Source organism: Dermacentor variabilis, chromosome 4, assembly GCF_050947875.1.
Source record: "Dermacentor variabilis isolate Ectoservices chromosome 4, ASM5094787v1, whole genome shotgun sequence".
NCBI lineage: Eukaryota > Metazoa > Arthropoda > Arachnida > Ixodida > Ixodidae > Dermacentor > Dermacentor variabilis.
In genome coordinates, this window is record NC_134571.1 from 401424 (window position 1) to 424359 (window position 22936).

The 22936-nt window shown below is 48.0% G+C and overlaps 1 protein-coding gene across 5 annotated transcripts in view; it reads right to left on the reverse strand.

The window, feature by feature from the left end:
• tweek (transmembrane protein KIAA1109 homolog tweek) overlaps window positions 1-22936 on the reverse strand; it is a 703556-nt gene that overhangs the window by 36920 nt on the left and 643700 nt on the right. For all 5 annotated transcript variants that reach the window (XM_075687924.1, XM_075687922.1, XM_075687923.1 and 2 more), the window contains one exon: window positions 8050-8484. In XM_075687924.1, the coding sequence (XP_075544039.1) occupies window positions 8050-8484 (435 nt within the window). The remainder of the gene's footprint in view (window positions 1-8049; window positions 8485-22936) is intronic.

Consider the following 22936-nt stretch of genomic DNA (forward strand, 5'->3'; position numbering starts at 1 on the left):
AAGGAGTGCCGCCGTCTCGAGCATGCTAAAAGCCGCCGGGTATCCCAGCACATCACGCGACTTCCCAACACAGCTGCTACGTCATCCTGTGACGACCTCTTCCACCAGCCGTCGCGATGTGACAACTTGACCCGTATCATTCGTCGTGAGGTCGAAGCGGCACAACCGGTGGCCCCTTCATTCCCGTTACCTGATCATTCTCCGGTGACAATCTCCTTGATCCAGGCAGTCGTCCGTCAAGAGTTGTCCAACGTCGGCGTGCAATCCCTTCGTTCCGTACGCTCGGAACCTTTGTCTCCACGCACGTCCCCACCGTGCTCTTCTTACTCCTCTTATGGACAGCGCAACCCCTCCGAATGGCGAACCGTGGACGACAAGCCAATTTGTTTCAACTGCCGACGCATTGGACATGTCGCTCGCCACTGCCGCAGCCGCTGGACTTCTCCGACGCGCTATTATCCTGATTACCCCCCTCGCCCCTCTAGCGCATCCTTTTCCTTCACCCCTTCTATGCCCGCTCCATCATCTGACAATGCGACACCTTTGACACGACCCCGCTACTCCCGCTCGCCTTCTCCCCCCCGCCGCCAATCCCGCTCGCCCCCGTCACGCCGTGCTCCTTCTCCGACCTACTCGCCGCACCCCCGACCGGAAAACTAGACAGTGCAGCTTCTGCAGGTGAAGCTGCATTGACGACATTGGCACGAAATCCTCGCTTCACCTTACCCACGAACAAGAATCTTTTGGCCGTTCTCGTTGACAATGTTCCTGTGTGCGCGTTGACACCGGGGCGCATGTGTCCATTATGAGTGCTGCTCATCGCCGTCGGCTCAAGAAAGTTCTGACGCCTGCCCCGAACCGAGTTTTACAAGTCGCCGACGGAGGGACTGTCGCTATTGTTGGCATGTGTTCTGCCCAACTCACCATTGCTGAGAGACACACCGTCGTTCTCTTAACCGTCATCGAGCATTGCCCTCACGAACTCATTCTCGGTCTGGATTTTCTTGCCCATCATTCTGCCCTCATTGACTGTTCGGCCAGCTCACTTCGCCTTGACTTGCCTCTCCTTGCCGACCCTGTGGACCCGCCTCCAAGCCATCTGAGCTGCATAGATTTTATTCGCCTACCACTTCACTCTGTGACACACGTCAACTTGTTGTCCTCTCCAGCTGTACCTGACGGCAATTATGTGGCCGCACCAATTCCGGCCGTTACGCTTACACATGGTGTTACCGTGCCGCACACTGTGCTGACAATTACTGGCAACCGCACCTGCCTTCCACTTGTCAATTTCGCGCTAACCGCGCAAGTTCTGCCTCAGGGGATCCCCTTGGCTATAATTTGCGCTTTGCAGGATGATGAGGTCGAGCCATTCACAGTGGAAGATCGTTACAGCTCAGCCCATACCGTGACGTCATCGCACGGTACTGACGTCGACATTAAGAAGATGGTCTCCTCTGACCTTACACCTGCTCAAGCTGAAGCTCTTTGCCGCGTTCTTGAAGGCTATCGCGACATTTTTGACTTTGACAATAGACCCTTAGGTCAAACGTCCGTCGTGACCCATCGCATAAATACTGGCGATGCAAACCCTATTCACCGACGTCCATACCGTGTTTCTGCGTCGGAACGAGCTGTTATCCAACAGGAAGTCACAAAGATGCTTGCAAAGGACCTTATCGAGCCTTCCTGTAGTCCCTGGGCATCTCCCGTCGTACTTGTCAAAAAGAAGGATGGAACGTGGCGCTTTTGTGTAGATTATCGCCACCTGAACAAAATCACAAAAAAGGATGTGTACCCTTTGCCGCGTATTGATGACGCTCTAGACTGCCTGTAATGTGCCACCTATTTTTCTTCTATCGACTTACGGTCCGGCTACTGGCAGATATCCGTCGATGACATGGACCGAGAGAAGACTGCATTTGTTACCCCTGACGGCCTTTATCAGTTCAAGGTGATACCTTTCGGTTTCTGTAATGCGCCCGCCACGTTCGAACGAATGATGGACTCTTTGCTTCAGGGGTTCAAGTGGTCCACCTGTTTGTGCCATCTGGACGACGTCATCGTTTATTCGCCCACATTCGACACGCATCTAGACCGTCTTTCAGCGATTCTTGACGTGTTCCGCCTTGCCGGTCTCCAGTTGAACTCGTCAAAATGTCATTTCGCTTGCCGCCAAATCGCCGTCCTTGGACACCTCGTAGATGCCAGAGGCGTGCGACCCGATCCGGACAAAATTCGCGCCGTTACGAATTTCCCTGTTCCGAAGTCTACCAAGGACGTTCGTAGTTTCGTAGGGCTGTGCTCCTATTTCTGACGCTTTGTGAAGGATTTTGCGACCATCGCCCGTCCCCTTACCGACCTCTTGAAGAAAGACGCCTTATTTTCTTGGGGACCTGACCATGCCGCATCTTTTTCGCAGCTCACTACTCTCCTTACGACGCCTCCAATTCTGGCCCATTTTGACCCGTTTGCTTCAACGGAAGTTCGAACTGATGCCAGTGGTCATGGCATAGGAGCAGTGTTAGCACAGCGCCAGCGTGGACATGATCGCGTTATAGCCTACGCCAGCCGACTTCTATCACCCGCCGAGCGCAATTATTCAATCACAGAGCGCGAGTGCCTCGCTCTTGTGTGGGCTGTTGCGAAATTTCGTCCATACTTGTACGGACGCCCCTTCTGTGTGGATGGATGGATGGATGTGGATGGATGTTATGAGCGTCCCCTTTGGAACGGGGCGGTGGCTTGCGCCACCAAGCTCTTGCTACTATGCTGCCTAATATCCTACCTAGATTAACCAATGAAAAAAAAAAAAAAACACTATGAACTACCACGTCCAAATTTTCTGATACCCTATTGCGAACTGTGCTTTTGTACGTCTCCGTCTTTTGTCGTTTCCCTACTTTTCTTCCACCAATCCTCCAATCGCCTCTTACTGATGTCTATTGCGGACCTGTTTGCTTTACCACTGCTCCCGCTGAACCCAAGGGCTTCAAGGAGGCCAGTGGTGCCTAAATCGACCGCTGGATAGACGTCTTCACATTCTAATAAAATATGCTCCGTCGTTTCCCTAGCTTTACCGCAGCAAGCACATGCTTCTTCTTCCTTCTTATATCTCGCTTGATAGGTGCGTGTTCTAAGGCATCCCGATCTCGCTTCGAAAAGTAATGAGCTTCCCTTTGAGTTATCATAAATGGTTTCTTTCCTAATTTCGTTTTTTCCCCATAAGTAGTTACTCATGGCAGGTTTCTTTTCCATTGCCGCCACCCATGAGATTAATTCAGCCTCTCTGACTTTCCGCTTGACGTTCTTTGTTGCTGTGTTGCCCACCCCACAGGCCGCATACTTGCTGGTAAGCTTCCTAGTTCTTTTCCTCCACTGTGAATCAATGTTTTGCCTGTACAGATACCTGAACACTCTCCCAGCCCATTTACTTTCCTCCATATTCCTCAGCCGTTCTTCATACTCAATTTTACTGTGAGCTTCCCTCACTTCAATACTAGTCCAGCCCATATCCCCTTGCACAGCTTCATTTGTAGTCTTCCCGTGAGCGCCCAATGCGAGGCGACCCACTGACCTTTGGTTCCCGTCGAGTCCTGATTGTACCCCTGATTTAAAGCAAACAACCGCATTTCCAAAAGTAAGTCCTGGAACCATTACCCCTTTCCACATACCTCGGAGGACCTCGTACCTATTGTATACCCATAGCGCTCTGTGCTTCATTATGGCTGCATTTCTCTTCCCCTTGACTGTTATGGTTTTTTCCTGTGTTTCCATATATCTGTTGCCTTCGTTTATCCATATACCAAGGTATTTATATTCTGTTACCCGAGGTGTTTCTTGGCCCTGTATCTCCACTGTCTGTTCACTGTTTTCATTGAATACAATAACACCTGATTTTCTAACACTAAATTTCAAACCTAAATTGTTGCCTTCCTGTCCACAGATATTAGCCAGACGTTGCAAATCACTTTGCTTGTTTGCGAGCAACACAATGTCGTCCGCATAAAATAAACCTGGGAGTTGCTGCTCTATTACTGTACCTGCCTGTTTGTATGAGAGATTAAACCCGATATTACTTTTTTCTAGCGCCCTCTCCATCCTCACCATGTACATCATAAAGAGCAGCGGGGATAAGGGGCACCCCTGCCTCAGTCCCTTGTTGATATGAACTTTCTCCGCGCTCCTCATCCCTTCCCATTCAACGCAAACAGTATTTTCTAGGTAAATCTCTCTCAAAAGCTGTATACAATCGTTACCTAAGCCTTCCCCTTCCAGAATATCCCACAAAATGCTGCGGTCTACGTTGTCGTATGCTCCTGTAATGTCCAAAAAGGCCACATACATAGGTCTGCTTTCTGCTTTTGATATTTCAATACACTGAGTAACAACAAACAAGTTATCATCCAAACGTCTACCTATTCTAAAGCCATTCTGAAGCTCTCCCAAAATGCCATTATTTTCTGCCCATGCTTGAAGCTTTAATTTGATTGCCTGCATTGCCAGCCTGTATATTACCGATGTAATGGTCAACGGTCTATACGAGTGAATTCTGTCTTTCTCCCCCTTACCTTTATAAATTAAATTCATTCTACTCTGTCGCCAACTGTCTGGTATTCGTCTATCTTTTAAAGTTTTTTCCACTGCTTTCACGAGAGCTTCCTTACTTTTTGGTCGCAGTTCATTTATCAGCCTAACGGGAACCTCGTCTAGCCCTGTGGCTGTGCGCTTAGGAATTTTCTCTTCCGCTTTCTTCCAGTTTAAATTTGTAAGCACTAGCTCCTTTCCCCCTTGGGTCTCTTTCATGCTCTTTTTTTCTTCAAATACAACCTCGTCCTTGCCTTGGAAAGATTCGGCTGTTACTTTTTGGATGTAATTTATTGCTGCTTCTCCTTCCAGTCTGTTTTCATCTTCGTCTAGGATATGTTGTTGTATTGTTGTTGACTTCCTGCCTAATAATTTTATGTGATTCCAAAATATTCTAGGTGCGGCCTTCTTTTTCTCACGTATTTCTGACAACCAACTTTCACTTTCACCTTTTAATTTTGCTTGCACCAGTATTTGTACCATAGACTTTTTCTCCCGGTATATTTCCCATTTACTGGTTACTTCATCCTGTGGCAACTGCGCCTTCTTTGCCTGCCTGTGCTCTCGAGATGCTTTCTGTCGTTCGGCGATCGCTTCTCGTATCTCCTTGTTCCACCAGCTTTTCGGTTTCTTTTTTCCTTTCCAATGAACATGTTGTTTCTCTTTCCGTAGTTCTGTCGTTACTACACTTAGAAGCTCACCATATTCCCACCCCTTACTTGGCGACTTGCCAATTTCTTCCTCCACTCTAGTGACTATATTTGCTATTTGTTCAGCGTTCAAATTTGGACTGGCCATTTTGCTTTCGTTGCTCTCTTTCCCAACTACATATCCCATTTTCAAAATGATGCGTTTATGGTCACTCCCTATGCTGCTAAACCCTTCCTCATCGATGACCATTTCTCTCAACTTATCATGAATTCCTTCTGTCATCAGACAGTAATCAATGGTCGATTGCCGGTTTCCCACTTCCCACGTGATCTGTCCTTCACACTTAGGCCCTGTATTCACGATCACGAGGTTATGTTGCTCGCTAAGGTCTAGCATTGACTTCCCGTTATTGTCGGTATAGCCATCTAAATCCTGTATGTGGGCATTCATGTCACCTAATAGGACTATCTCAGCACCATTCCCGAAACCCCTAATATCAGCGCTTATGCATTCCACTAACTCTTTATTCTTCTCTGTGCAATTTATTCCGGTCCACAAATACGTAACTCCAAGCCAAGTTTCTTTCCCACTCATTGTACCTGATAACCAAAGATGCTCTTGACATTGTGAATTTACTCTTTTCCATTTGGCTCCCTGATGGATGAGCATTCCGACTCCCCCTCCCTTTCTTTCCGACTTAGTTCTGTTGCACCCTTCCCATACATAATTCTCAATAACTGGCGGCTCTTCTGAGTCTCTAAGGTGCGTTTCTGTAACCGCATACACCCCTATTTGTTCTCTATGTAACTGCTCCTCAATCTCTGCCCACTTTTCCTTTCTTCTGCCGCCCTGCATGTTTATGTAGCCTATTGCATGGCGAGCTCTTGTTCTTGCTTTCCTCCTTTTTCTCTTATTGACGGCGATGCTCTTCTGATGTTCCCCTAGGGGACCTTCTTTATTACTACCTACTCTGACTTCCTGAGCGCCCGCGGGCCCCCTAAAAAAGCAACAGCGCGACCCCCAAGTCGCCAGCCCACTTCTCGTGTCATCACTGATCACCACGCACTCTGCTGGCTATCCTCGCTCAAGGACCCCACGGGACGACTCGCTCGCTGGGCGTTACGCCTGCAAGAATATACCTTCTCTGCGGTGTATAAGACGGGACGCTTGCACCAGGATGCCGATTGTTTGTCCCGCTACCCCATCGACAAACCGGCTGATGCGGACGCCATCGCTTGCATTTTCTCTGTGTCCCAGTTGCTTCAAATCGGCAACGAGCAACGGTGCGATCCTTCATTACGCGCCCTCATCGACCGTCTGGAGTCAACTCCTGGCGACGCCTCTCTCCAGATGCTTCTCCTTAAGGAGGAGACATTATACCGCCGCAATCTCGATCCACACGGCCTTGTCCTTCTGCTCGTCATTCCAATGTACCTGCGTTCGACTGTCCTCCAGCAACTTCACGATGCTCCCTTGGCTGGACACTTGGGCGTCTCGCGCACATACGACCGTGTACGCCGTCGATTCTTTGCGGCGCTACGTTGCCGCTTGTGAGCCCTGTCAGCGCCGTAAGAAGCCCTCCACACCTCCAGCTGGATGTCTCCAGCCGATCGACATCCCACCCGAACCCTTTTTCCGTGTTGGTCTAGACCTTCTTGGACCATTTCCTCTCTCTCGGGCTCCGGAAATAAATGGGTCGCCGTCGCTACCGATTATGCTACGCGGTACGCAATCACCAGAGCCCTCCCGACAAGCTGTGCGACTGACGTTGCTGACTTTCTGCTGTATGACATCATTTTAGTGCACGGTGCTCCGCGCCAATTACTCACTGACCGTGGCCGCAGCTTTCTGTCGGCAGTCGTCGAGGACATCCTCCGCTCCTGCTCGACAAAGCACAATTTCAGCACGTCCTACCACCCCCAGACCAACGGCCTCACGGAGCGCCTCAACCGGACTATCACCAACATGCTTTCCAAGTACGTTGCGACCGACCACCACGACTGGGATCTTCACTTACCATATATGACGTTCGCATATAATTCATCGCGTCACGACACCGCCGGCTATTCACCGTTCTATCTCCTATATGGCCGAGAACCCGTGTTGCCCTTGGACAGTTTGCTGCCCTCGGCCACACGTTCCGCCACTGAATACGCCCGCGACGCGATCGCACACGCCGACCATGCGCGCCAGCTCGCCCGCTCCCGTTTCGAGGCCTCACAGGAGCATCAGAGATGCCTCTATGATTGCCACCATTGTGACGTGCACTTTTCTCCGGGTTCTCTGGTGCTTCTCTGGTCACCCGTTCGCCGTGTGGGCCTTTCCGAAAAGCTGCTGTCGCGCTACACTGGCCCTTACCGTGTGGTACGACAAGTGACCGATGTCACGTATGAAATCATTCCCGCCGATCTCTCAGCGTCATCATCAGCTGCAAGTGACATCATTCACGTGGCAAGACTAAAACCCTACCACACACCTTACACCGCGGATGTGTAGGTTAAGCACCGGGACGGTGCTTCTACAGCCGGGGGTGATGCTACGGAACAGTCGCCACAGTGTGGCTGCACTGAGGAGGACGAAGACGACGTGTGTGCCGGTTTGATATAGCGTCGCCATTTTGGCCTCTGTGAGCTTACCTGTAAATAAATTGTAAACAGTATTCGGCTTCAGTTTCACGTAACAATATCAACAATATTCTACCGTATTTGTGGTAAAAAAAATAATTTGAATCAACCTGAACAGCAGCTCCTGGCATCAACTGCAAAAAGGAAACCCTTTCATGAAAGTGTATAAACATGCAAGACAGCCCACCTGCGGGCCAAGCACATCCTGGGCCTCAGTGGCAAAGTGTATGCTGGGCTGCCGAAGGCTGAACAGGGCCCAGGCCTTGGATCGAAAGCTGACGCCGTGAAAACAGGCGAGTGAGACGTTCCCACCTCGCAGGTCCATGCTCCCGCCCACCAAGGTGCCATGCAGGGGCAGGCGTAGACCCCAGCCCAGCTGCAGGCCTGAGACCAGTGCTAGGGCCCCTTGCCAGTGTCGCTGATTGGCGTGTCGGCTCTCCTCTCCTCCTCCACCCATGCGGTCGGCACGACGTGGCCGAGGCCCAGCCAGCCGCATGGACGAGAACACACGTCTACTACTGTGGAACTGCTGGGAGAAGAACTCCTCCAGCTTGGCACCCATCTTAGCCAGGTCGGGTGTGGTTGACTTGGAGATAAGCAACTGCAGTTGATCCCAGTGCACCTGCGAGACCCATTGGAAACAGCTGCAAAAGCACTTTCTAGGGAGCACTCCACCACAATGATTTAAAAATATGTTTATATATTCATAACAGAGATATTACCATGCAAACAAAACCAAAGTACCAGACTGAACCAGAACCATAAAAATGCACCCGAACTGCAATTGTGGCTGGATCTGAATAAAAACTGATATTCTTGGAATTTGCCCGAGCGTGAACTGAACACAAACCCAGGAAACTAATAGTAATGGTTATCGTGTGGAACGAAATGGTTCGAACAAGAGGGCAGCACCAATACCTGAGTAGAAAATTGTTAGAACTCTTGAGTTGTGTTTTATGTGACAATGGGCACAGATGAAAGTTTATGATAGGTAACTGTGGCCATCTCAGCAGAGACACTTGCATGTTTACACTTGGTCATGCCAGTTGTGCTCCATGGCTGAAACATTGCCTTAGGGCTACGCAGAATTAATGTTTGTTTGTCAATTACGCAAACCGTTAGGTCAGACAAAGCTAGCAGTAAGAAAAAAGCCCCTTAAACTAAAAGGCCTGTAAAACATGCACTTGATAAATTTCCGCTGGTACTAACCAGTGCCTCTCTTCTCTAATTTCTTCCTAAAGCTTTTTTAACCAGTGGAAATCATATTAGGTTACGCCGGGTGACAATGAAAGATGTCAAAATGGTGTGCTCAAGGAGGGCAATAGTGACAGATCACAAACCACATGCCAATTCAATAACAAAAGAAAGAATGTGCTTATTTAGTATTTGGTCTTTTTCTATCCTTCTGGCACAATGTGACAACTTGATGCTATGCGCAGAACATATAAATGTTATCTTTGTCGGGGATTGCTGCACAGCAATAGGAACACCGGTGAGTGCAATAGCATGCATTCTTGTAACAACAACACTGCTGCAGTGAATGAATGCTGTCACCTTCTCAGTGCACAGCAGTAAATAGCGTGCGAGATCTACTTTTGATGGGTCATAGTTGAAGGCTTGCTTGGTGGCTGCAAACAGAGAACAGACAACAATGCTCGTGGACGCAATAACTGATGCACCCAGGTACACAGTCCTCAGCCTGGGCTGAAACGCATGCCTTTATTTCAAATGTACACAGATATATAGGGCGTTCTTTTTTGCTGTACCAAATTTAAAAAAATTGCCTGTGGCAGATAGCACAATTCTTACCTTTGATCAAAATTACTCAATGAGGCGGCCATTACTTCTAATAGAAATCGAAATGCTTACTTGAATAATTAACTTAATTACATTAACTCCTTAATTATTTTACAACACGTATTTCAACCTACAAATGATAGCCTGTATGTTCACAACGCGTGTCCCCTTGGAATGAATTATCTGGGCTGCACCAGTTTCAAGATATTAATTTTCAAACTGTCAGATGAAATGCATTGGTTTTCCAGTTACTTTCGTGCTTTAATTCGCAAAACAGCATTTTATTTAAGAAGGTAAATGGAACGCCAATGCATTTTATCAGGCACTTTGAAAATTAATATCTTGGAAATGGTCAAGTCCAGAGAATTCTTTCCAAAAGGATATGCCTTGTGAACTCAGATGCCATAAAATAAACAATAAAAAGGTTCATTAGCATAATTATGCTAATTATTTATTCAAGCATTTTGATTTCTAATATAGGTAATGGCTGCCTTATCGAGTAATTTAGATCAAGGGTTACACTTGCGCTACTTGCCACAGGCGATTTTTAAAAATTTGGTGCAGCTTGACCCGAGCAGCATTGACCTGAGCACCAACATCTGACGAACGTCTGCTTCCCAAGTTGCACACCCTCAAGGTGTGTCGCCATCATGGTTGAAGCACGTTACGTTAGGAATCTTTTCAATGCAAGCCTGGAATGCAGCATTTATCGCATAGCTGATATGCATGCTGCATGACATACTTGCATGGGAGAACATGAAGCTAAAGTTTGTTCGACTTCTAGGAAATTGTGTTATTGTTGCCGACATAAGTGCGAAAGGAAATATGCTACTCATGTCGCTCGGTGCGAGAATAGTCGTGCATAGTCGTCAAGTACACTATAGCATCGCAAAGGGATGAGACACCATGAAATCACCCATAAGCTGAGGAATAGCCTCTGAGCTTAGTGCATCACAGGTGCCAAAATCACAACATACTCTCTTCTTTATTTTAACATGTTGGTAATATTAGTAGAAGTTAGTATTGAAAATGCCAAACATGCACTAGCGTACTACACTATACACACCCCAAATTACTCAATACACATACTTTACACCATATACAGTAAGCGACCGCTTTCGTACATAATGTCTTTGAACCAAGCAGGTGGTCGGTGTTCTTGTATTCGCTGCTCAGCTGGCAGCAGACTGCACCGCCAAAAGCTGGGACTGTGGTGTGCCAGATGAAAAAAGGTGCACCATGGCAGCAGCAGGTGGTGGTGTCTGTACCGCGACAGAAGGAGGTTGTGGCATCTTGGTCAAAAGCTCATGAAGATGAAGCCTGCACCTCTGCGGAACCTTGGAGAGTTTTGATGCACTCCAGTTCGTGCCATCTTGTAGCCTGAAGACCCTTGCCTCTTCATGACTTCAGCTTGTGGTGAAAAGGAGGAGTCTTCTTTGAAGTCAACGAATGGCCTTCTTGATGAGAACAAAACCTGCTACTGCTACTGTTCTTTTCTTGGTAGCTCTTCTCTTGTTTGCATACTGCTTGCTGTGTTGCTATTGGTACTAGACTCTTTGGTGTAATTGGGAGAGCACCTTAGCCAGATCTTCAGTAAAGGCTGGCGCTGAAAAACACACCACATCCAACCTGGCTTGGGGCATTCTACCAAGCAATTAAACTGTTGGAACAACATCAGTCATTTCCTGTAGAGTGCATCTGTAGATGCCGAGATATTCTGTGACTGATTGGCGGAGTAGTTGCTGCTCAGGAAGTGACACCAGCACATGTTTTTAAAGGGGCCCTGAACGACTTTTTATTGAAATGGAGAAAGGCATTTGAAGTAAAAATAGGCTATTTGAGAAATACTTTGCCGTAAAAGGTACTTCAATGTGTTGAGCAGAAGCGGAGTTATTGGCAATCAAACACGGCCTCCGCTGTGCTGCCGTTCCTTCTTCAGTGCCTTGCACTGCGAAGGCTACGGCGGAGCTGGGTGTGCCCACAACGCTCCCTCTTCTAAATGTCACTGTGGCGCGCAGTTGAAATTTGATTTTGGATGTTAACGCAGACGCCACGATTTTCGATTTTGGTGCCTATGGCATGCTAAATGTAAGCGAAATGCGTTTCTCCTCAGCGAGCCACAATGCGCTTTGCCAGTGGACTCGTGGTGGTGCCCTGTGGCAGTTGCAGTATCTACACTACGTAGCTGACCACAGCTACCAGTAGCAGCTGCATATGAGAATGTGCGTTATTACGAAATAAAGTGTCCAGAAGAGAATTAGGAGCAGGCTTCTATTGAAAAGAGAGCGTTTGAGAGAAGAGTGACTCTGTGCTCCACTTGAGGGTTCCACGCACCGCGTACGACAGCAAAACTTGGCTGAGATGTTCACAGCAGCGTATGCTGCCCGCAGACTATGTTATTTCACCAAGCCCGAGGGGTGACTCAGGGCCCCTCTAAGCACTTGATTAAACTGTTCTATTTGCATGTTAGTCTGTCGATAACAGACTGATGAGTGAGACAGGTGGATGGCTTGCTCTTGAATAAATTCAGTGAATTCATGAGAAGTGAATTGTGGCCCGCTGTCACCGACTATTTCTTCAGGATAGCCCTCTCAAGAAAAAGTGCTAGCTAGAAACTCCTTGACCGTGCTTGTGGATACATTGCTACAGAAATATACCTGTGGCCATTTGGAGTGGTAATCCACAACAGTGATGACAAACCTGTTCTTGTGTGGTGCATGCTTCAGGGGCCCAACAATGTCAGCGCCAAACTTTTGCTATGGCCGCGCATTCCGCAAGCTCTAAGGGTACTGGTACTGGCAGACTTGTCTGCCCCTTGTAGGATGTTAGGATGTGCCCTGCAGGCACATCCTACAGTTCCTTATGGCCAATTCTACTCTGCTTGTCTGTCTGAGGCCACCAGAATTGCTTGCAAATTCGTGCCTTTGTGCGTTGATGCGCTGGTACATCTCATGTGTAGATGGGATGATCTGAACAGAAAAGGATGATGGAACCAGCCACTGTGCACACAGTAATAATTCATCCCCCATTGAAAGTTCTTCAAGAATGTTGAGAATGGGTTAATCTCTTGAGGAATGGACTTGTGCAGTGGCCAAAAAGTCATTATGAAGGACATCGCCTGTTGTAGACGGGCATCAACAAAGACAGCTTTCTTGAATTATTCTTTTGTCACACAAGCGCGCACAACAAGTGAGAATATATTCTTCCATGGCAAGCTCAGTTTCTGAACTAGGAACTGGCAGACAAGGAAGAGCATCTGCTACTGTTTTCATAGACCCATTTTTGTACGCAACCGCAAAACTGTAGCAAAGCAGCCTTCCGCACCAGCATGCAATATGAAGGGGGTGCTTCCCAGATTCTTGTGATGATAGCAAAGACACCAACCCCTGACAATCTGTTCAGAGTTGGAACCGGTGACCCCAAATGTAGGTATGTTATCGTTCACATGCCTAGCTGTAAGCAAATGCTTTGTGTTCTCTGACCGAGTACTTTCATTCAGTTGTTGATGGTATACATTATGCGAAAGCTATTGTGCCCATTTTATGCCCATCTTGCTGTTGCAAGACTGCTCCAAGTCTGCAGTCAGATTCGTCAGTTGACACAACCATTGGTAGTGCTGGGTCGAAGCACTGTATGTGATGAAAGAAGTTTGACTCTCCTGAAACTGCTGTCTGCTTATGACGAAATTAACAATCGATTTTGATGCTGTAAGTTTCATAGGTTCTACCACCTGAGCCAACCGACAAACAAACGGAGGGTGGCTACATTTGTTGGTAATGGCGTGTTTCAATAGAGTTTACTTACTTTGGAAGCAGTGCAATACCATTAGCAGTGACCTTGTGTGCTCGAAATGTCAGTTCTTGAATGTCGGAAAGGCATTTGTTGTACAGCTTCAAGCCTGCTTCCTTGATCATTTACAGGACAGCTTTCAAGTTCAGGAGGTGCTTTTGTGCACTATTCCCGAAAACAATGACGGCGTCTGTGTAGAATGTACACCAGAAGAGCGTGTAATAAACCTTGCCATTAACTTCTGGATTGCCCGCTTAGAATAAACAAGCAGGGAAATGCATGGCGCAGGTAGGAGTAAAAGGCTTAGAAAATTCTCCTTGAACACTTGTTCAGACAAAATAGAGATGGATAAATAAATAAAGATGGGCACACCTACACTCAGAAAAACAGGTTGTACTGAAATCACAACAATAGCGGCAAGCACAGGCGGCAAATGCCGAAAATTTGATCTCCTGGTGAAGCGCGTCGGCTTTTATATATGACTTGTCGAAGGTTCCAGCGTAATTGCTGGTGTCCGCGTGCCTTCCTGAAAGTACTACACATTTCGTGTTGCACATACAATCAGATTACACAAGGTTCGGTGACAACAGACAACGGATAAAACCATTGATAACATTTGAGAAACTTCAGCCACAGAAAGGCACGTCTTGTGCTGAGTGATAATACTGCAACATAGTTGGGTTGTAAAGAATGTTCACTGAATATATAAACAATTTATACAAATGTCAATATACTCATTGAGTATATTGACGTTGACTATACTGACCGCAGATTGAGCAACAATGGCCTTGAGCTGGGCACTGCTACGACAAAGCCTCACACTTTTTTATTGCGATAGCAATTAGACGGCCACTCCCTGTCGTGGCCTGTGAGGCGATGCTGTAGGCTTAGGTCACAAATGGTAAAACGAGATCCCAGTTAGGTTGTTGGACACAATGTACATGGATAGCATATCGCCCAAAGTGCAACTGAATCGCTCAGTTATGCCGTTAGTCTGTGGGTGATAGGCAGTAGTGGTGCGACAGACAGTACGGCATGCAGTAAGGAGTGCGTTAACTACCTCAGAAAGGAAGACCCATCCTCTGTCACTGAGAAGTGCCTGGGGTGCACTATGGCGAAGTATAAAGTGTTGCAAGAGGAAGGATGAAACATCGCGGGCAGTGGCGGTTGGTAGGGCAGCTGTGTCTGCATAACGCGTGAGGTGATCTACGGCAACAACAACCCAGCGATTCCCAGAAGGCGTGTACGGTAGAGGGCCGTAGAGGTTGATGCTAACGCGTTCGAATGGTCAAGAGGGGCGCGGGATTGGCTGCAAGGGACCACAAGGACGGCAAGCAGGAGACTTGTGGCGTTGGCATTCTGAACATGAGCTGATGTACGTCTGCAGAACACTGTACATCCCACGCCAATAAAAGCGCAAGCGGAGCCTGGTGTATGTTTTGAAGAGGCCAGCGCGGGCGCATTGCGCATTTGCATGGAAAGCAGAGCACACATCTGTGTGGAGGTGGCGATGGACGACGAACAACCACTTGCGACTGTTTGAAGCATAGTTGCGGCAATAGAGCAGTCCATCCCGTACCGTAAAGTGAGAAGCTTGATGGCAGAGAGCACGGGAAGGACGAGTCGCCAGGAAGTCAGATAGGCAATCCAAATGAGCTGCAATCCACAGATCCTTGCGCTGCTCCGCAGCCATATCGATGAGCGCTGGTGATGAAAACACAGTGTCGATGGCAGAAAGGCAAGTTTCGTCACCTGACGTAGGGGAGTGAGAGAGAGCGCCTGTGTCGAAGTCTTGTAACCGGAGGGCCCAGCGGGCGAGGCTGCATGATGGGTCTTTACATGTTGACAGCCAACATAAGGCATGATGGTCGGCAACGACATTGAAGGGACGGCCGTGCAGGTATGGTCGAAATTTTTCAAGGGCCCAAATGATAGCTAAGCACTCCTTTTCAGTTACGGAGTAATTAGAATTGGCCTTGGTTAGTGTCCTGCTGGCATAGGCTACTATGTATATGCTGTATCTACTTTTGAGCTGAGCGAGGACAGCGCCAAGTCCTACACCGCTGGCATCCATGTTAACTTCTGTGGGAGCCAGGGGTCAAAATGGCGCCATACGGGCGGCGATGTGAGCAGACAGCGCAACGTTGTAAATGCGTCCTCACAAGCTGGGGACCAGGCAGAAAGGCTGGTGTCGCCTCACAGAAGTTGGGTTAATGGAGCAATAATAGAAGCAAAATTCCGGGATAAAACGACGAAAGTATGAGCAGAGCCCGATGAGCCTTCGAAGTTCCTTCAGGGTCGTTGGTTTCAGAAAATCGGTGACAGAGCAATGTTTAGAAGCATCGGGTAAAATGGCGTCTTTGGAAACCACGTGCCCGAGTATCGTTAGTTACTTGGCTCCAAAGCAACATTTCTTCATATTGAGTTGGAGGCCCACATTAGTTAAGCACTGCAAGACATGCTCGAGACAGCACAGATGAGAGGTGAAGTCACGAGAAAAGACGACCACATCATCAAGGTAACATAAGCACGTCTTCCATTTTAGACCACGGAGGAAATTGTCCATCATCCATTCAAAAGTAGAAGGAGCATTGCAAAGACCAAACGGCATAACGTTAAATTCATACAGGCCATCTGTTGTTACAAAAGCTGTTTTTGGGTGATTGGCCAGTGCCATGGGCACTTGCCGATAGCCAGAACGTAAGTCGAGTGGGAAAAAGTACACTGTGCCTTGCAAAGAATCGAAGGTGTCATCAATGCACGGCAAAGGATATACATCTCTGCGCGTTATTTTATTAAGACGGTGACAGCCCACGTAAAACTGGATGGCCCATCCTTTTTCTTCACAAGGACTACAGTGGACAACAAGGGACTGTTAGAAAGTTGAACAACTCCACACTGAAGCATATCGCTGACTTGGTCTTCAATAGCACGGCACTCTGTGGGTGACACGCGATAAGGTCGCTGGCGCAGCGGAGTATGGACGCCTGTATCTATCTCGTGCTACACCCTCGATGTGCAGCCCAAAGTAGCTTGTTGACAATCAAATGTATAGGAGTACTTGCGAAGCAGGTTGAAAAAGCTGGGAACGTTGTATGATGCTCAGGTTGGGATCTATAGAACTGTTGAAGACATCTGGGGGAAACAAGGGGCAAACAGGACAACAAGCCAATGTACTGATCTCGGAGCAAGTGCCATCAACAGGGGCATCGAAGATGGTCGTAGAATTGTTACGCTCAAGACGTCCAAGGCACTCACTGCGACGCAAAGGGGCGAAGCACAATTGTTGGATACAAGCATATGAGTGAAGCTCCCGTTGACAGTGAGGACAACGAAGGGAAGAGAACATTGACGATGAACAAAAATATGCGACGGTGTAAAAAGAGCAGTGGTATCTGTAAAACTGTTGTAGCAGGCAGTTGCAATCACAGATGAGTGCGGAGGGATCGTAGTGTCATCAGCAATGAGCAGCTTGGCGCCGGAATCATCAACATCATCAAGTTGGGCGTCAGGAAGCGGTGGAAATTCAACTTTGGCGCGAGAACAGTCAAGGATGGCCTTGTAATCGGAAAGAAAGTCTCACCTCAAGATGGTGTCATATGAGCATGAAGACAGAAAAACAAATTCGACTGGGTATGCGAGTCCTTGAGTGGTGATGCAGGTAGTGCATGCAGCAACAGGGGTAATGTGCTCTGCGCTTGCTGTACGGAGCAACAAGGCAGACAAGGGTGTCATTACTTTTCTGAGCGAGAGACAAAGTTTTTTAGTAATGACAGAAACGGCGGCTCCTGTGTCGACTAGTGCAAGTTCAACGATTCCATCTACAGATACTTCAATAACGTTCGTCAGAGAATAGCGAGGCCTTGTGCTAATCGACACAGACACAGTTCTTGCCTCGAGAACTGTGGCGACTAGTTTTCCTGTTTGGCAGGAGGCGAACGACGACGCATTGGCGAAATTGAACGGCATCAGGGAGATGGCGAGCAGCACTCATGGGCAGTGTTGGCGGTGCGTGGAGAAGTCTGACATAATTCAAAAGGTGACGAGAACAGAACTGGAGGGGCGTATGATGGCGCACGTTGGTCCGCTCTGGGAATCAATGAACGTCGGTGACAGAACCATGCCACATGACCAGGGATGCCGCAATAGAAACCTATTGGATGGTTGTTGGGCATGCACCATGGTCCAGTGTTGGCTGGTATCCTGGTGGGAAACATGGGCGGATGTGATAGTAGAGCGGGCTGTGGTGGCGAGAACGGTGATGGCACGGTCCGTGCTAAAGTTCAGCGTATATCATAGGTGCAGGTAACGGTGCTGGTGTACGCAGGGACGGAATAGCCTCAGATACTTGCTCCTGTATCATTTGGCGCAGCTTTGGAGTCAAAGATGGCGTAGAGCTTGAAAAGGCAGTGAGTAGAAAGAGCTGCCGAGCGACTTCGGCACGGATGAACACTTTCGTCTCACAGAGCAGGGGGCCATGGTTGGGAACTGCAGTCAAGCTCAAAAAAGAGACATCCTGCGTGGAAGAATGCCGGGTCAGGAGACGTCTGTGGAGTTCGTCGTTACTCTGACAAAGATCAGCGACTTCGACGAATGTCCACAGACTTTTCGATAAGAGCATTTGAAAGGCATCGTCTTCGATGCCCTTCAAAATATGCCGGATCTTATCGGATTCGGTCACTGAAGCATTGACGTGCTTGCAAAGGTCCACAACGCTTTGTATGTAGTCGGTGAAGTTCTCACCAGGCTGCTGAAAATGGCTGTGCAAGCCCTCTTCGGCACGAAGCTTTCGCACTGGGGGCCGACTAAAAACTTGCGTGAAGCTAGTCTTTAAGTCTGACTAGCTGCAAAGGTCAGATTCGTGGTTGCAGAACCACACATTTGCAACGCCCGTGAGGTAGAAGACCGCGTTGTTCAACTTGTGAGCATCATCCCATTTGTTGTGGGCACTCACGAGTTCATAGGATGAGGACCAGTCTTTGACGTCATTTTCATTGGGGCGGCTGAAGATGGTGGGATCCCGTGGACGCAGCGAGCTGGAACAGAGGAGGTTGGGTGAGGCCGGTGGTGGTGTTTGGCTTGCATCTTCAGGCATAATGGGCGGCAACTTCCGACTGCGAAGTTCCAGGGTTTGGGAAAACGTATCAACCTCCACCAGATATGTACCGCAGTTTAATTAACTAGCCAGAACATTGCACGATACACAGGCAGGTCTATTGATCAAGCGTCGGGCACCAAGCGCGCGAGCTCTGTTCTCGAGCGAGGCATTGACGATGCATCTGAAGCACACGCCTGTCTTCTTTGCTACACTTTGTTCGTTTTCAATGCAGAACAACCATTTGAGTGATATTCTAAGCTACAATCTAATCATCATTTGTGAGAAGTTCTTTTTGTGTGTTTATTCTGATAATTAGTTGAGTTATTATTACTTCAAAATGGCAATTTACGGCTATACTTGGTCATGCATTCTCGAAGTTTGGACAAAACTATTCAAGCTGAAACTCTGACAACTTCAATAATCAAGCAGCAAGCTCTCCTCTCCCATTTCATAGAGCGAAAATTGTCTGATCTTTTTTAGGAAATCTACGTTGAAACAGTGAATTTAGCTATTTTTTTGCTAGCCAGGTCTGTGCAAATTGACGTTCTTTCCCATAATATGCCGTTTCACTAAGAGTGTCGCCCATTGGTATACAGCCATACAGTGTCCTTGTTCGTTTCAAGCAGTGCTTGAGACAAGCTTTCCAATGAATAACAAATACCACAACCGTTTTTTGGCAGTGGTGCCATTTGTGCAAAAATATATCGAGCCGTTTCACACCACTTTCAGCATTTCTCAATTGTGCCTGCCTCGCCATTAAACATTACAAAATGGGCAAAATGCAAATGGATTCTTTCTCCAGGTTTGAGTGTTTGGTTAGTCGAGTCACCTTGCCTACCTGACTGTCCTTCAAGCACATGTTCGTAACCACACCTTCACCATAGTTCTATCGGAGCTGCTGGAAGAAAGAATGGAAGTGCCAGGTACGGCTGACACGTGAACACATGCTGGAAGTAGGGTGCAGTCAAAAGGGCAGAGGCTAGGGCAAAGTAAACACAGGGAAAGTACGATAAGAATGACATAAGAAGGGCCATTTGATCTACTGTTCATTATAACGACTAATAGCGCCCCCAATTTACTTGGGTCATTTTGCTTCCTTTTCATGGTATATCATGAGCGCATGCCGCTAGCCAGCAGGTTAAGCTATTGTGTCATCGTGACCAGGAGCTATGGCGGATGAAGATTCCAGAAATTTGCTGGGTGACCACTTTTGTTCACAGGTGACTGGGGAAACGTTTTTGAAGTTCCCAATCTTGACATCGCTTCCTCCTAGCTCCCAGGCTTGTATGCTGATACCTGCAAAGTGCAGGTATGGCCGCTACTCATGCTTCTCCCAGTGCTTCTCCCCTTACGAGAAGCATTGGCAGGCAAGAGAGAGAAGAAAAAGAACTCACCGATGATTATGACGCTCCCCGATGCGAAATCTTAATGCAGCTCTATATGTGTTTTCATTTCGCTGTGTATTGGCTGGCGCAGACAATCTGTCTCATGCTGCACGTTGCAAATGGAGCGAAGTATGGCATGACTGCCTCGCTAATCTGGAGATCGTGAGCGTCAGCACGTGGGTGATGTGTAGGCAACATTCACAGCAGCCGTCACAGACAGACCTTAAAGACGAACTAGTCTGGCGCTCTACTTTGGCGCCATCTCGCAGCCATCATCGCCGCACTACGCTTTTCTTCTCACACTTTCGCCCTACCCTCCTCCTTCGCTTCCCGCCTCATGGTTCCACTGCATGAACCTCCTCTGCTTTTCCCCTCGCATCATTCATCCCCCCCCCCCCTGTGAACTGCATTCGCTCTTTTATCATCCGCTCTGCTCTAAAGCTTTATTGCATGGAGTAGTTCAGTTTCAGAGGCTTTTGTCTACAAACAAGTCCCCCTTTTCACAGTCTGGTGCATGCAGACGTAGATGCCACATGTACATGCAGCTCTGGCTATTTCATGGTGATTGCCTTGGCAGTTCTGTCATTTTCTTCGTCATTTGAAAAGAAACGAATTTAGGAGTTGGAGAGCTTTTCTTGATGCATCAAAGGCAAGGGCAGTTGGCCTTAATGACATCAGTTGGAGATATTTTTTTTTATTCAGCCATGAGCATGGTTTCATGGACAGTGCTTGCAAATGCAGATTGTGTCTCGTGGGCTTCGCAAATAACTCAGCTGTAGTGGAGAAGCACTAATGTTTTAATTTTTTGTCCTCTTCAAGAAGTCCGTGTCAGCACCCTTAAAAAATTAAATGATGGTGTTTTACACACCAAAACCACGATCTAATGATGAGGCATACTGTAGTGAGGGACTTGGGAAATTTGGACCACCTGGGGTTCTTTAACGTGCGCCTAAATCTAAGTACATAGGTGTTTTCGCATTTTGCCCCTACCTAAATGCAGCCGCCGTGGCCAGGATTTGATCCGGCGACCTCATAGTTAGCAGCCGAACACCATAGCCACTAAGCAACCACAGCAGGTTGTCAGTGCCCTTCCACATTCTAGCCGGTGAAAAGAGGAATCACTCCCCTCTAATTTATGAAATAATCTTATGGCCTGCGAACAATTTTCTTTTTAGAGCACAGCTCTTAAGCGCCCGTTCCTGCATTGAACGTTGGCGTGCCTCAGCAGTGGCGTTACACTTCGTAACCAAGCGAACGAGCACAGGGGGAAGATAAAAGTGAATATGGAGTGCAGTGGTAAACAAGAGCGCATGAGGAGGAATGTGAAGGAGGAGTTTACACGGAAAGCATGAGACGGGAAGTGGAGGAGTAGCAGAGAGGAAACGGCATGTGCATGCACTGAGCTGCCGGTGGCCACAGCATCCGCCGCCGTGTGGGTGTTTCATCTGCACTTCCAAGGGGGCACCAGGGTGGAGTGAAGTGTAGTGTTCCTGTATATGCTCCTGCAGGGAGCAGAGTTGCACATAACTTTTCCAGTGCTGCTTGCACTGCTATTCACTGAGCGCTATCACACGGCATCAAAGTTCAACTGTGCTGCTGTGAAGCCAACATTACAGGCGCGATGCCGACTCGTTTCCGTCAGTGCCATCGACGTTGCAATCAGTGAACCGTCGAGCGTGCGTTGCATTCATTGGCTCCAGCTTGCAGGTAGGCTATTCAATGATATTACAGAATGACGCAGTGCAGCGCACCAAACTGCACACACCACATGGAAGGTGGCAAAGTTTCTTACATGGTGCCGTGCGAACCGGAAACTGGTATGGCTACTGCGTATAAGCCGAGACCGGCAGGCTCCTAAAGTTACCAGGATATGTGAGATATGTTCGCCTTGATTACAGAAGTGAGCTTGCTTTGTTTACACTAAAGCAACATTCATCTCAACTAACACCCCTGTTAACGCTGAGATACGTATGGGTGGCATGAAAGGTTGTTCACTTATACGATTTTTGGCGCATATGTAAAGCACAATACAGACGTGGGACAAAGAATGAATGGCACATCTGTGTCGCGCTGCACATATACGCCATGAATGTTAACTTACCAAATAGCCCACTTTGCTGTGTTGCTCATATGATTGTTCTTACTATGTGGCTCTAGAACAGTGTTTCCAAACAGAGTAAATACTATAGTCGGACACAACTTAAGTTTGCAGTGAAGCCCTGCCCACGCCCTCATAACCGCCAGCCACTGTTCCATGCGCAATAAAGTTCCTGGTGCTTTGTCTCTGAACATATACTTAGTCACCAGTGAGCGCCTTTCCTGTCCACGTCTCCTTTTTCCGCAACGCTTCTGCGCTCCCCTTTGCAAAAATCGTCTGCAATGAACTTGATGCCGCAGCATATGATGTGACCGGTGTTGAACATAGCTCCGCCTTCATTTACACACCTTTGAGTCTCTTTAGCAAGAAAGAAAGTATGGTTTGCAGCGAAACTAGAGGGCCTGACGTGTTTTGCTGCTCGAGATGTACACACTTGCGAGATCGCCTTATCACCATCTCGGCAGCCATTTTGCCCTACCGTCGCGCCGCCTATAGTAACTGGAATGACTGAATAGTTTTAACAGTTTTGCTTCGTTCGAAACCTTTGTTTGATACGAAGCGTAGGCCTAGCATGGATTTTCTTGAGTGAGGCGATGGTGGCTGTAGTGTGTTTGAACTTTTCAACATGCTAAGCCTTTTCGCAAATGATCTTTTTAAATGACATTCGTCGGTACGAGAGCCAAGTGGTTTACATCCTGGGAGAGCGAGTGAGTACGGAAGCCTCGGGGTTGGTCCGAATTTCTTATGTAAATAGCTTCTTCTACCTCTTTGACTCTGATGAAGTCGCGGCTTCGGGAGCCGGGTGGCCGCGGGCCACGGGTGCCGTTACGGGCTGACTGGTATTGCGGCCTGGCACCGGGCGCTCCGACACTGTCTGGGACGGTGGGCACCGTCAACTCGGATGCCG